We start from the raw sequence: 14,997 nt of genomic DNA on the forward strand, positions 1-14,997 counted from the left end.
CTTCTGCAAAAGGATAAGTAAGCATTTTACTAGGTGGGCTGTCCTGTGTTGTGCTGTGAATGAAGCTGAAAGAGCTGCAAGATAAACAGCTGTATTATAAGCTAATAAGGCATCACATGACAATTGCTGAACTAGCTGTGTATCTGTAAATATAAGAAATTACACTCCCTCAGATGTTTGAGTGCAGAGGACTTGAAGTGCAGGGAAGATATCTTCCAAAAGCAAACGTTAAGATCCAACAAGAATTTTTGCAGACACTAAAACATGAACAAACTGTAGCTGGAAACTGTTAATCAGTAACCTCTCTGCAATACTGGAAGATGATCTTTGGAATGAGGTCATGTTTAATGCTTTAAGGTTCAGGAGGGCCCTTAAACCATGGCTGACTTGGATTTTGTGGTTTTGTTGGGGCTTTTTTGCTTGATAACTGCAAAGATCTTGAAAAAATTAGCACAGTCTTGCTTGCTAAAAATCTGAGTACACTGCTGTGGCACATGTGCATGTTTAACACTGAGTTATAACCTTCACTCAGCTGCCAGCTGCCTGCACTGCCACATGCCTGACTTGTCACAGCCATGTGCTGTTATCTCTCCACTCTTTTGTGTACTATCTGGCAACTATCAGGCAACACTGATTTCTGTGAGACATGAGCTCCCAGAGTGTGGGGGAGAGCATGGGGACATAGGACAGTTCTTGCCTCTCCATCACAGGTAGAGAAAACCTCCATGTGCTGCTGGAAGACATTACTGGGCAGAAGGGGCAGTAGTGGTCCTTAGGGGACAGGAAACTGAGAGTGACCCTTGCTTTGGTGACTTTGAGCAGGAAGGAGGGCAGTCAGGATAGGAATAAGAGGCCAGTGTTTTGGTTAGAGGGAGCAGAGTGCCATAAGATGAAGCAAAATTAATTTGCCACTTGGCTTCTGCTAATGTGAGGTGGTGCTTGTAAGAAAAGCAACATTACAAATACAATAAGCAGGCACCAGAAAGAAATAGGCCCCAAAGCGCCCAAGTGCAGCATTTCTGGCTGGTGTTAACTGTGACCTGATCTTTCAGAGTAAGCTGCCGGTCAATACAAATGAAGTACTAGGAATTAGTTGGACTAGAGAATAAAATTCTGATGTCATTATGTAAACGTACTGCCAACCATATGCTGAGTATTGCAGGAAGCTTTACACAATACCCAAAGGATTACAGCAGAGCTAGAAAAATTCAGTGAGGAGATGGTGTTCAATGGCTTTCTACCAGAAGTCATGAACTTGTTAAAAATGTGTCTCCTAGAAGTGAGAATTTAGGGGAAATATGACATGGGTCTGCAAAAGCATGTGTGCTGTGGGGCAGACTGATAAACATTGCTATATTCTTTTATAACTCTAGCTTTCGTTTTCTTTTGAGAATTGGAGCAGTAAAAGATTGGACACTATCAAATATCAAGGAACTGGCATCTCACAAAACACTTAAATAGTGGGACTCACCCCTCAAGGATATATAATATTTCACATTTGAGTAGATAAATTAGTGGAACACAGCATTGTTTGCAACTATTAAAGTAATAGGTAGCCTCCAGCTCACAAAGTCCTTAAACACAGACTGATGAATGCTAGAAGGGCAAATCGGAGCAGGGCATGGTTGTCTTCTGTGTTTTCTGGCAACCATTACTTGCTCAGGTTTCTGCTGGAAATAGAAGATGGGTACCTGATATGACATATTGTAGCAGTTTTATGCTTGATTCAGGAATATGAAAATAATTTAACATTAAGACTACTATGAAAGTTTCCAGATCATCTTGATCTATAATCCTTCTAAGAGTAGACACAGGCTACAGATCCCTTGCTTGGAGGACCTTGAGCTGTAGGGGAGAGAGGCATCATTTTTTTATACCCTTCCTCTGCCTGTAGTCCATCATCCTCCACATGGAGGGAGCATGGAGGTTGCAGGAGGTGCTGCTGCCTCATGCTGGGGCTGAAATTCTGTTTGCTTACTTTGTGTCAAGAAGCCAACCATAGTTTCTCTGTAGCACCATGCAGCAAAGTGTATGTCCAGCCTATGTATTACCATCATCCCCTGTTGCCAAGTTAAGTCCTCTGAAGTAGTGTCAGGGCCATTTTTTCAGATCCTGACAAGCATATGTTGAACTAGCAACGAAGCTTGCATGTGTGTGTAATTTCTGGCAAGAGATGAGAACGTCTGAAATTCATTCGTTGAAAAAAATACTAGGCACTAAATGATGGATGATACATCTGACTAATTCTTTATGGCAGTTTATCTTGTGTATGAAATACACTTATGTATTTTATATCTTCTTATAGTTACGCTGATACACTATTGTCTATTAAGTCAGAGGCTTCATCTCAAGGCCAAGACTATTTAAGCTGGAATGATATCCAGAACTGCATTGACATGGTTAATATTCAAATTAAAGAAGAAAATGAAAGTAAGTAATTTTGCCTCTACATCGCCCAGCTGGATGATATTCTCATCCGAGATACCCAAGTATCTGTGCTGAATGGCCTGGTTCAGATGCTCTTTGAGAGAGAAGAGTATTAAAACAGCTTTGAACACCTGTTGGGTTTTGAATGCCCTTGAAGTATTCCTAGTTATGTTTTAGCTGGCTGAAAGGTACTGTGGGGTGTCTGCCTTTTGCAGTGTCACAAACACCATGGTCCTGCCCACTTGGCAATATTGTTCAGTATTTGCAGTGGATGGCCTTGCTTTGTGGATTTTGCAGAAATTACAAAGAGAGTACTGGGGGATATGGGAAGAAATTACAGGCAGTGTCCTGTGGAAAAGGAGTTTTTTAATATTAAATTATTTCCAAGCTTTTTTTTTTTTTCTTTCAAAAGGCAGTTGGTGAAAAATTATTTAGTGCAATTATCTGTCCTGCTCTCCTAGGTAACTTGAGTTCCTATATGAGAGTAGCTTGTTATGCCTACTTTTCTAATATAAACGGATTTAGAGTTTATTTATGCCCAATTTGCTGAAGAAAGGAAAGGGAAGCTTTCAGTCTGTATGTCATTGTGGAGAAGCCTAGAGGGTAATTTAAGAGACTTCAAAAGGCTCAGGCTGTTTCCAGGTGGCACTAATGCACAGCACTTGTGTGCTTCCCATAGTGCCATCTGTGTTGTGCATGCTACTGTTTCATACTGGTAAAGGAAGCTTTATATTGCAGAAACACTAAAACTGGCTATGTAAAACTGTGTATTGCTTCCTAAATCTAGTTGTGGTGGACACTCATAGCTTGCTTGCAGCTTGTGTCCTTTGGCAGGGTGGGATGCTGAGCAGTTCATTTGACTGACATAATCACTTTCTTGTCTGAATTTCTGAAGTCACTTGGAATTGTAAAAGGCCTTAAGAAAGGTGTTCTTGCAAACAGTCTTTAGTACTAAATAAGCTGCACCTGGTTTCAGTGACACTAGCTGGGGATGGTTATTTGTGGCAGATAAGGGATGAAGAAGGGTGGCCTCTGTTCCAATAAGCAAGCCCTAAAGTTATTTGTCGACTGAAGTTCTGGGTGTCACTGGTTTGAACAATGAAGTGATTTCTCCTAAGGTCAACATATCAGGTTGGTTATTTAAGGTGAAATTAAAAGCAGTGAGGTTAAGTTGATATGTAATGCTGTAGCTGAGAGGTCAGCATGTATGTATTTGTCCAAATCAGGATTCCAAATAATCTGGTCTGAAATCACTTGAGAATAAGTCTTTCTGTGCTGAGCCAATATGTAGGCGAGCATATTTATATATGATGCCCAATGTTTCCTCAAGTTTTGTGTAGATACTCGTACCCTGAAAGTAGGGAAGTCAGTTTTCCTTCTTTTGGGAAGACTGAATTTGCTTTTTATGAAGAGGTAGATTCAGATAAATCAGTAACTGTGGCAGAAAGGGACACTACAAAACTTCACAGGAATATCTGAGTAAAAATTATTTTAAATCAACTGCTGTTGCTGCCTCTGCTTCTTGTTACTTGATTTTTCTGTTCTTCATGTTGCTGCTTTGTTTGTACCTACTACCGGACAAGCTGCATCTTTCTTTGATAACTACGTCTCTAATAACTTTTCCATTTCATAGGAATCATTGCAATTGGTCAGATTAATGAAGCAATTGACCAAGGAAATCCTGAGAAAACTCTAGAAACCCTGCTGTTGCCCACAGCCAAGCTGCAAGATGTGAGACCAGTAAATGCAAGGCATTACCAGGATGTTCTGCACCATGCCAAAGCACAGAAATGCAAGGTTAGAGCTCTGACTGCTGCTGTTCGTGAGAACTGAAATGCTAATTCCTTTCACTTACCTATGTATTCCTGTCCTGTTGCCCTGATGTTTAGATTATTTAGATGTTTCTAAATATACTAATGACAACAAACTACCACTAAGTAATTTCCACTATTATTCTGACTAGCAAAAAGGGATAAGTTCTCAAGGTATTAATACTAAGGCATATTCTATATATGTGTCACTACTGACTTGATGTAACCTTGCTTATTTTTAATTATACCAGGTTGCTGTAGCTATTATAAAATGTAGGCAGCAGTGGCCCTGATGTAGTTATGAATTTGTGCAAGGATCTAGTTACTAGACTGTGTCAGGCAGGTAGTTATAATATGGATGGGAATTGAGATTTTTTTCCAGAAAGAGTCATAGTCATGCTGAAGGCCTCACAGTGTTCCTAACGATCTCAGGTAAGTACTTTGAAGAGTCTCAGTTGCTTAAATCTCATGTTTCATAACAGTGGAGATTTGTATGTATTTCTGTTCTTGCTTTATCATGCAACAAGCTGACCATTTTGTATGTGCCTTCAGTTAAGCCTATCTGAGCAGGATATTGCTATCTGCTTCCCCAAAGGCACTGCCCTGGTTAGCATCACAGCTCAGAGAAGTATAAACAAAGATCAGCCTAGCAGCTTGCAGGATGTGACTGAACACAGGATTAGCTTAAAGCTACCAGTACAGCACTTAAAATGTCCAGTGTTTGGAAAACATGCTTAAAATTCACATAACACATTTGTAAAGTAATATGGTCACCTGGAGAAAGTAACTTAACTTTGGCTTGTAAAAGTATCTTCTAGCTACCTGGCCACTAGTGGTACGTGCTGTGACACAGTGTGTTTCAGCAGCCTACTGTTGGAGTTTTCAAAAGACATTTGCACGTCTCAATTTCTTGCTTGGATTCCCAGGCAGAGGCTGGTTTCAGTGAGCCCTGAATGCTAAGAAGCATCCTCCTTTTCCATGTGTGCTGAGGAGGGTTTGGTGCCTGCTGACTACTTTACCTGTCCTGCTAGGGTCAGGGTTGGTATTTGTGTGCAGAGAGTGTCCGTACAGGTGGTGGCTCTGCAGTGCTGGCCTGGGATGTTCCAGAACCTTTGTGTATGCAGAGGGAGCTGGGATGTCCCCAGGGCAGGGACCTATGGTGTTCTCATGCTTGTACAGAGCAGCCCTGCCTGGGCTCACTCCCTGAGTGCAAACCTGGTGCCTGCTCCCATCCCTTTGTGAATGTGCTGACAGGAAACAAATGGGCGTCTCCAAGTTTTGGAACAAAAATTGTGCAATCTCTTTAAAATCTTGTTCAAAAATGGTTGATGTTCCTAGAGACTTCCACTGGCCTTTCTTTCCTGAGATATGTTGTTTTTGCAGTCCTTTGATAGCTACTTAAAATCCTCTTTAAACAGAAGCATTGCTCCTGTTTAGGAAGAGAGCAAGACACTCTACTGTATGTGCTCCCAAAAGAAATACTCAGATGCATTGATCTGACTTCCTTTCTATGCTGCTCAATCACAAGGACATTACTACTCTTTAGGTAAAGGTATGAATTAGACTGAACTTTCCTTTAAAAAATAAAAAATCCAAATGGAATTGAAAAGATGTAGTGTCTGAATCTGGCTAGTCCCAAATTTTTCTGAGACCTGTTTATAAAGCAGATCTGCCTTTAATTGTATTTTGCATGTTTAAAGAGTGAGCCATAGTAAAAGGAAATACTTGATTTACAAGGATCAAATAGATCTCTCTGTGACCTTCCTGTGTTCCTCAGTGTCTGGAAAAACATATGGGTCAAACCTGCCCACTTTATTCTAGCCAGCCTGCTGTCACATCCCTGTAGCTGTGGTTGCTTTGGAGAAGTAGAGCCTGCACCGAAATCTCTTAATACCCTTTACAAGTCTTAATCTCAGATCGCACCTCTTTGTTCCTTGCTTGAAACTGAAAATGCAAACCTGGAATTTGTTTATTCCTGTAATCTTAAACCACGGCTTGTAGCAGTTCCCAACACCATTTCAAACCAAGAGTATTCAGGTTCCAGTGAAGAGAAACCCTGTGTTTAGGGAGGGTACTATCGATGGCTGAAAAGTTAAACAGATGTGTCAAACTCTGAAATGGTTCTTGTGTTATTTTATTTCTTGAGTCATAGACATTCAGATTTTGCAGCTGGGTTAATAGCTTCTTCTATACACAATAGTTTTATAGCATCTGGATTATTTTATTTACCTTAAAAATCTGTTCTTATGCATATTGAGGGAATGCTATGATTAAAACTGACTTGAATTAGGAGCCAGAAGAAATTGAAGAGGGGGAGTCTTATCAGGCTTCAAATTCCTTGAAGACATTTTCCAGTACAAATTATTTTATTTAAGTTTTTTACAATACTATAATCAAACAGATGTAAAACATTTTTTCACATTCCTGTCTTACATGCTGTAGTTACAGACGCAACCATTGAGCTCATTTTGCAGGAACTTGTGCAGCTTTTGAATTTCTGTAAATGTAAAAGCTGACCCTTTGCTTCATTAACATGGACAATAAATCATAACTAGTTTCAGTATTTGTAACACTGTAGGTATTTCCTGTGAGGATGTGGAAATAGAGAATGCTACAAAACAGCTTCCCTGTTTTGCTTACCAAGCAAGAATAAAAAATGCCTGAATTAACACTGATAAGGGTTAGCTCCCAGCAATCCTCATTTGCTGAAGGAGTGCAAGCGCTGACAAAGTGGAAGAACAAGTCTCCTGTGCAAAGCTGGTTAAGCAGAATCATAGGAGATTCTGCCTTGGGAAGTGTCAGGCTCCTTGTCTACAGCTATAGATTTATTGCTTGTTGAACCCATGTGGGCTCTGGTTCTTTATTTCCAGCATCCAGGGCAGTATTTTTTCTTGGCCATGTGACACGGAGGTCCTGCAAAGCTCAACAGCTCCCACGCACGTAGAAGGTGCTTTTACTTGTTCCCATTTCCACTGGGCCAAAAACTTTTCACATCGCTGTTCCTGCAGTGACTGTGGGCCGGGAGCTAATTCGAAGTATTTGGAAATCATGATTGGGCCTAAAGTGCTGTTTGAACATTGATCCCTCTTCTGGTGTTCAGAGGCTGTAGTGACTGATACTCTGTTTTCCTCTCTGTGACCCTGAAACTGATCTTCTCAGAAAGAAATGGAGGGGTGGTGGTGTATTTTACGGCTGGAAAAATGTATTTCTGAAGTTATTCCTTGTGTGGCATGTGGAAGGAAGTAAATTTTTATTGAGACTGTGTTCCTTAACACTGTTTAATTTTTTAAGTTTAATTGTTGCACCTGAGGTTTGTTGCTGCCTGGGTTAATACTATACAAAATCATAATTCCAATAGTATAAATATAGAACTAAATTCATTTCTCCCTGGCTATTTTAACCATTGTTAGATAAATATTGGATTGATTTCTAATTTTTGACATCAGAAAATAAAGGAAAGGGTCAAGACAACTGTTTAAGCTGCTAAGGCATAAAGCAATTAGATAAAAAGAATACAATCTATCTGTTTTGTAATAGTAATAGTTGATGTGATGGATAATTAGGATAATATTGCTTGGCACAAAGCAAATAGCAAAGATGGTAAGGATCAAGAGACTGACTTTAACATACCAGAACCATTCATGAGTCTTGAGAGTTTGTATAATTGAGACATAGCAGAAAATTATAGTTGCAAGAGGTATTAAAAAGCCAAAGATAGCTAAAGAAACATAGTAGTAGAACTGGAAGGAAGATACTGTTTCACAGGCATTGTGCACATCATGGCAGGTATAAATGTCCAGTTGTTTCACATAATAGCTCTGTTGCATTATGCAAAGTGGCAGCATGTACAGGAAGACAATGGCCCATACAGTAGCACACACTGTGATAGCATAGACACGTTTCGGCAGATTCTTGTAGGTGAAGGGATGAACAATGGCCACATAGCGGCTGATGCTGATGCACATGAGCAGCAGAATGGAGCAGTACATGTTGCCATAAAACACTGCAGTGGCAGTTCGACACATCATTTCCCCAAATATCCAGTTGTTCCCGTTGATGTGGTACGCTATTTTGAAGGGCAGCATGATGCAGAAGAGCAGATCTGAAACAGCCAAGTTTGTGTAGAGGATGGCAGTGCACACAGACCGGATTCTGAAGAGCAGCATCCACAAAATGATGGCATTAGATGGTACACCCAATAAAACAGCACTGAGGTAGATGGTGGGTATTAGCTTGGTACTCAGAGAACTAGTCAGATACTCCAGTGTGGTGTTGTTCACTGTTGCTAAAGTGGAGTCATTTGACTTTTTTGAAGAGCATTTGTGTTCTTTGATATGAATGGTCGTTGTTTCACCTTCTATAGCATACGGAGGGATGTAATCATAGTCTCTTGCTGAAATTCCACGGAAAGTCTTGATAAGTGACACAGTTTTAATTGCAGAGCCATTTAGTGAAAATTCTGAACCTTAAAAAAAAAAAAAAAAAAAACCCAACAAACAAACAAACAAAAACGTTGTTAAAAAGACCAAACTATTTGATTAGCAATATAATTCACCTTCAGGAATGGAGAATGATAAACATCTCTATGTGAAAAACAGTATACGTTCAGATTTGGTGGCATTCTCCTTTGCTTTGGGTGTTCATGTAAAATGAACTCAAGGGCAGTCTTCACTGATTTTTGTCATCTGACACCCAACCTTGAAAATTTAGAATGAATTTAGTGTTAGGCGTAGCTTTTTGCACTTTTCGTGTTTTCAGTAGTCTTGGGCAGGGGGTGGACGGAGGGGTTAATCAGACATCTGGGTAATCTCTATCACCTCTAGAGGGTTTTTTCCAGTAGAAACAATGTTGGAAACTCATCATATAAGCAGCAGCCTTGGTCTAGGCTTGAGCAGAATTTCCAAAGCAAACAGCAGTACCCTCCTTGTCACTTCATGGATGAAATTCATGACTGAAAAGATGCAAAGAGCTATTGTGTCTAACACAGTCTGAATTTAGAAAATTGAAACAACCCTCAATATTTTTGGTGTCACGTATCAAATTAATGTTGTTATTCAGTTTCTGACTAAAGTAAACCAGGTCTTTTCATCTGTTTGTGTGTGAGAATGGGGAGTTAATCTTGAGAACAAAAAACAAATGCTTGGACTTGTATTTTCAGTGTGTAAATACCATTTACATGTGGGCAAGGTCAATGATGCCACTTTTATTAATGCCTGTTCCTCAGTCCTTAGCAGAGACATTTGTAGGGACAGTGACATTTCCAAATGAAGCACAAACATGTTCCAAATACTTTCTAAAACCATATCTTGTGAAATAGGCTTTGCAGAATTAACAGCTGTGTAATTAATTTCATCATTTAAAAATTTGCTTAGATGTGATTAATGCTAACAGACTTGTGTATATCTTAGAGCATGCATCTTGAAACTGAGATTCAAGAGTGGACTGATGTTTGGATGAAAACCTAAGTGTTTTTCTTTTACTTTTCCATACTGGAATAAAATACGGAAAACAGTTTTATCAGTGCTCACTAAAAGATTTATGGTAGAATATTTTAAAATTATAATTAGTAAATTCCTTCTCTTTTTTAGTAATTTTCTGGATAGTTAATCCATGAAATTAATTCTAATCACTCTTTTAAAGACATATATGTGCATGCATGTGCATACATATATATTGTATGTATGAAAACCACCTTTAAAAAATGAGCATGGTTTGAAAAAAGATTTAATTCTAGTAAGGAAAAAAGGGCTTACTATTTGGTAATTTGCTTTGGCTATTTTTGTCACAAAAGTTATTTGAGCATTTCCTTCTAATAGCACCATCTGTAAAGGCATAATTCTGTTGAACTTTTCAAAGCAGAAAGAACAACACTCTACTGGTTTAAGGATGTCATATCACTACAGAAATACTATAGAGAAGATGTGTCTTCAGTTAGCACAGAAAGTTCCTTAAATAAAGTTTACTGTAGAAAGTGACTGGGGGAGGTTAAGGTGTCACTGAAATAGGAGAATAAAAATCTGCCTCAAGTGAGAATTCCTAGAGCATAGTTTTCTGTAATGATCCATGTACAACTCATTTAAGCTGTCAAACGTGCCAGCATTATCAAAAAGCCCATGCTATTGACTTAAAATATGGAATAGACTCACCTGCTGTGAAAAGACTGGAGGTAAGAGAGAGCAGTCCAGTGAAAACCAGTATCTTCATCGTAGTACATGAAATCAAGCTAGCCAAACAACAATGCTGACCTAGTTCATCTCAAAGTGTTTTGTTTCTCGAGGGGACTTTTTTCCCCTCTGTAAGGGGCTAGAGAATTATTGATCTGTCCTCCAGAAGCATTCTGTAGGCATGAGGTTTATGGCAAGCAGCTAGCTTGTTCTTTGTCTGCTACAGCAAGAGGGTGTGACGTATCCATCTATGCACACATGACTCAGTTTCAGCCCCTGCCCAACACAGAGATAAAATTGCTTTATAGCAGCAGTTTAACTCCTAATTCACCACAAGCCCACATCTGACATGGGGGGTTCTACTGGAATTTGCACATACAGATATTTGGGGTAAAAAGGTGTTTCTGGAAAAAAAAATTAAAGGGTGTGTTTAGTATATCCTCAAGGGTCCAATCCACAGACTGAAATTGTTGAACTCTCTAGCCTTCTCAAGGAAGCAGTCAGGCTTGAAGAGGAGTGCAGTGATCTCAGCAAATGCAAAAGTGATAGCAAGCCACATATACAAACATGCCTTAAGAAAACTATGATCTGCGCTGCCTTCTGCTTCCCTACCCACTGTTAACTGCCTGTGCTCCTTCAGTCTGGCTGCTGGCTCCACTCAGACAGTTCCCACCCCTCCAAACCTGCAGCCTCTAAAACCTCTCCCCTTTTTTTCATCTGCTGTTTTGTTGCTCTCTTCCTTTTTCTGTCTGGCTTGTTTTCTTTTCTTTTCTTTTCTTTCTTGAATGCCAAATAACAATGGCTAGCTTCAGCAGAAAAAAAAAGTAAGCCCAAGTCTTAGTCTGGCTTCCAGGCTAGAAGCGAGGCTTGGCATGAGGTGTACTTGGCTCCAGAGCAGTATTTGCATTTGTTCTTTTAGTTAGTGTGTAAAAGCTGGGTACAAGATAAGGAATTCTTTTCAATTTTTCAATCCCTTTCTCAAAATTATCAGCTGTAGTTTGTGAATTTAGTATATACTCTGTCAAGTGTTAACTCCAACTTTCCTGTTGGAAAAACTTGTGTGTGTGTTCACTGTCATGCGATTGCCTAACCCTGATTTTATTTAGATATTCTGCTACCTTGTTTACATATATGATGCAGACTTGAAGAATCTGCCTTCAGGGCTTTTTGCCCCTGTCTTTGTAATTTCTGTAGATAACAAATTTCTTGGATATTTGGCCTGAAGCTGGGCACAAAACCAGGGGATATTCTATTCAAAGCTGGTTCTCTGTCCACTCTGTTTAGCTTGAGAGAGTTTCTGGGTGCTTTTTAAATGAAATATTTGTGTGAAATAGTCCTAGATCTTTATCAAGTCAGTACTTTCCTGTTTCTGTCATCATTAGCCTATTACAGACCTGGCACTCCTATTTCCTCTTCAGAAGGATTCCCACACTCCACATGGCCCTTCCCCATCCCCTCCCGCCCCTTCACCACACCTCACCCCCCTCTCCACCATTAGATTTTAAAGGCCACTTTAGCTCTGAAATCCTGTTTTCTCAGCTGAAGCATTGTCTAACATGTGAATATGGGCAGCCAGAGCAGGGTTGGCAAGCAGGAATGCTGAGCCTGCTTCCTACACCTTCTATTTTAACTTGGGTTTAATGCCATGTACTGTCAGCCCGTAGGTAAGAGTGAGACGTGCTCTACTGCTTAATTCCTGAAGCATTTGCCACCTGAGCTAGGTTATCATTACTAATCCTGAACTGTCCTATGTCAGTTCTTGCTGTTATTTCCTAGCACAATGTGTACTCAGGTGTACAGACGGGTCCCTTCCAAATAAGGGATTCTGAGAGAAAGCCAAGTTCCTGGAGTCTTCTTCTCTGTGCTCTTTATGCTGCTGTCACAGTGCTGCTTGATAATGTGTGGTTTCATTTGACAGTCAGATTACTTTGCCTTTGTATCATGGAAATAAAAATGTTTCTACCTTCAATTTTTTTATCGATTTTTAGCAGGATGGTGTCTTTTATACATGAAAACTGTCAGAGATTTATATTTGAACAGGCATTTATTGAAGTCGGCAAATAGAATATGAATGTGGTTTATTGCTGATTTTAAGCAGTCAAATTCATTTAGTGTCCAAGGGCTTTGAAAGAGGAGAGCTGTATGAGTAGGTTCAGACAACTTTTGTTATAATCCATTTTTTTCAAGGCTTTTCTCTATTGTTTTTTCTTTTTTAGGAATCCCAAGATGAATCAGCACTTCTGTGGCTGGATGAAATACAAAAAGGAATCAGTGATGGCAATAATAATATAAAAGAGGCAGCAATCTGTAAGCATTACCCTGCATCCTCATTGTTTTCTTAGCCTTGAAAAACTGAAATTGTAATTCACTTTTTCCACATCAGGGAAGTGTGGTAGCCATTTAAATACATCAGAAGAAATGAATGCATGTTCTTTGTCATACTGAAAATTTGGGTGACTTGGATCTTCAGCGGTGGTGTTGGTTTTATACAAAGAGGCAATCCTTAAGGCTTTGCTAATAATTCAGTGGATTTGGTTATATAGGTTAACATCATGACTAAGATTTTTACTGTCAGTGTATCTTCATAAAGCTGGTGAAATCGAAAGATAAGTGAATAAGAAGGGATATACTGTTCAGGATCTTATTTTGCTTATACAAGTCTAATATCCTGAGGCATGTTGTAAGAGCAAACTCTTACATATTTGCAACTTTGTTTATTCCAATTTCATTGGAATAAATGAAATTCCAATTGCTAACAAACAAGAAATAGGAATATAACAACTTTAAAATGGTGTAGAAAAAGCCCTCAGGCTTTTTGAAGTGCATACTCTTCCAACCTGTGAGGAGGAGGAAACCTGTAGCAAAAATATGGAGGTTTGTACTGGATGTGCTCAAGACTTTCTGTCAAAGTTTAGATTTAATATAATAATTTTAGAGAACTATTCATAATATGAAATACACTTTGGCACTTAATGTCAAAGCCAGTGTAGCTGGGTGTATGGGGAACCCTGGGGAGCATGATGGGGTCCCAATTATTTCCTGCCTTGGGCCAGCACAGCCCAGCTGAGACTGATATCTTGGCATTGGGTATTGGTTCACATTTTGCTTGACTTGACTTTGGGTGAGTCACTGTCGCCTTCTTTTGCACCCTAAGAGCTTGTGAATACAACTGCTGAAGTCGGTGCATTCCTGCAGCACTGCATTCAGCTTTCATTAGTGCAGTGCAGCAGCCTAATGTTTACTTATAGGCAGGCTATGTCAGTAGTTAGTGTTTGGGAAGTTGTGGGTGGAAGAAAACAAACACGGCTAGCTATGATGATAAAATCCTCTATTCCTGCTACAGAAACACTGCATGTAGTGTTGTTGTTACTTTAGGATTGATTTGATTGGTCAATACAGTCTTAATGATGTAATGACTATAATCAGATACACTGAAGACACAAAGTATTTTCATAGGTCAGACATCTGCAGTGAAAAGCACCTCACTTGTGTTTTCTGAGGTGGAATCAGACTCAGAAACATTGTCATTGAGGGTGACGAAACACTGGAACAGGCTGCCCAGGGAGGTTGTGGAGTCTCCTTCTCTGGAGACATTCAAAACCCGCCTGGACACGTTCCTGTGTAACCTTATCTAGGTGTTCCTGCTCCGGCAGGGGGATTGGACTAGATGATCTTTTGAGGTCCCTTCCAATCTCTAACATACTGTGATACTGTGATTGTCTCAAATGAGCTTTTATACTCAAGAGCACTGGTACCTTCTCTTGTGGACAAAACCGGTGTTCCATCAATGCCATCCAGAGGCATGAGGAAATAACTGAGCACAAAGAAGGGAAGGAAATGCACAGCTTGTAAACAGGTGTAAGTTAAAGCTAAAGAGTGACTTCAAAACATTCTGATTTGTGTCCACTGGTGTAAAAGCGTTGCGAATATATCTCATAAATGGCCTGTAAGAATTAGCACAGGATTATCCATATACCAATACCAGACAATGTTACTAATATTAGAATCATAGAATCATGGAACAGTTATGGTTGGAAAGGACCTTAAGATCATCAAGTTCCAACCCCCCTGCCATGGGCAGGGACACCTCACTCTAAACCATGTCACCCAAGGCTCTGCCCAACCTGGCCTTGAACACCGCCAGGGGTGGAGCATTCACAACTTCCTTGGGCAACCCACTCCAGTTTTAACCCGTTACCCCTTGTCCTATCACTACAGTCCCTAATGAAGAGTCACTCCCCAGCATCCCTATAGGCCCCCTTCAGGTAGGCCACTACTCCATCTACTAGCTAGTTTTTCCAGCAAAATCTTTTAATTTAATCCGTGTTTCACAACTTTTCACAATCAGGTATGATCAGTAGAACTGTTGTAACAAGTCACTTGTGGAAATAGCTGCTCATCTCCTGTACTCTGCCCTCTAGGTTGAAAAGAAGCAGAGTCAGCACAGCACATTCTTCAGAAGAGCTCTAAGGTTTTGCAGCTAAAACCCATGATTTAAAATTTCCCCACGGCACAGAACCTGATACTTCCTATAACAAACACTTCCTGTCTCAGGAAGTTAGCATGTGTGTTCACGTAGTCTAAACTTAAAGTTC

At 39.9% G+C, this 14,997-nt stretch overlaps 2 protein-coding genes across 6 annotated transcripts in view; one reads left to right on the forward strand and one right to left on the reverse strand.

Moving 5' to 3' along the window:
- The window catches only part of IQGAP2 (IQ motif containing GTPase activating protein 2), a 127,557-nt gene that overhangs the window by 82,528 nt on the left and 30,032 nt on the right, over positions 1 to 14,997 (forward strand). For 2 of the 4 annotated variants that reach the window (XM_061362050.1, XM_061362051.1), the window contains 3 exons: positions 2,306 to 2,430; positions 4,061 to 4,224; positions 12,619 to 12,709. In XM_061362050.1, coding sequence (XP_061218034.1) covers positions 2,306 to 2,430; positions 4,061 to 4,224; positions 12,619 to 12,709 — 380 coding nt within the window. The remainder of the gene's footprint in view (positions 1 to 2,305; positions 2,431 to 4,060; positions 4,225 to 12,618; positions 12,710 to 14,997) is intronic. The other 2 variants (XM_061362052.1, XM_061362053.1) reach the window with 1 other exon arrangement.
- On the reverse strand, positions 6,359 to 10,688 carry F2RL2 (coagulation factor II thrombin receptor like 2). 2 transcript variants are annotated; one of them, XM_061362055.1, is made up of 2 exons: positions 10,385 to 10,688; positions 6,359 to 8,697 (listed from the first exon to the last, which is right to left on the reverse strand). In XM_061362055.1, the coding sequence occupies exons 1-2, from the start codon at positions 10,440 to 10,442 to the stop codon at positions 7,616 to 7,618; spliced, it is 1,140 nt and encodes a 379-aa protein (XP_061218039.1). In that variant the 5' UTR covers positions 10,443 to 10,688; the 3' UTR covers positions 6,359 to 7,615. The 2 variants fall into 2 exon arrangements, with proteins under 2 accessions (XP_061218039.1, XP_061218038.1); XM_061362054.1 differs by having other exon boundaries at positions 6,359 to 8,703; positions 10,385 to 10,679.

Source organism: Neopsephotus bourkii, unplaced genomic scaffold (assembly GCF_033783945.1).
Source record: "Neopsephotus bourkii isolate Nb327-2 ecotype Australia unplaced genomic scaffold, CSIRO-AGI_Nbou_v1 NB_1076, whole genome shotgun sequence".
NCBI lineage: Eukaryota > Metazoa > Chordata > Aves > Psittaciformes > Psittacidae > Neopsephotus > Neopsephotus bourkii.

Excerpts from the sequence above, each read along its gene's own strand:
- F2RL2 (XM_061362054.1), bottom strand. The coding sequence starts at position 10,442 with ATGAAGATACTGGTTTTCACTGGACTGCTCTCTCTTACCTCCAGTCTT. Across the intron at positions 8,704-10,384 it reads CTCCAGTCTTTTCACAGCAG|GTTCAGAATTTTCACTAAAT; the intron begins GTGAGTCTATTC and ends TTTTTTTTTAAG.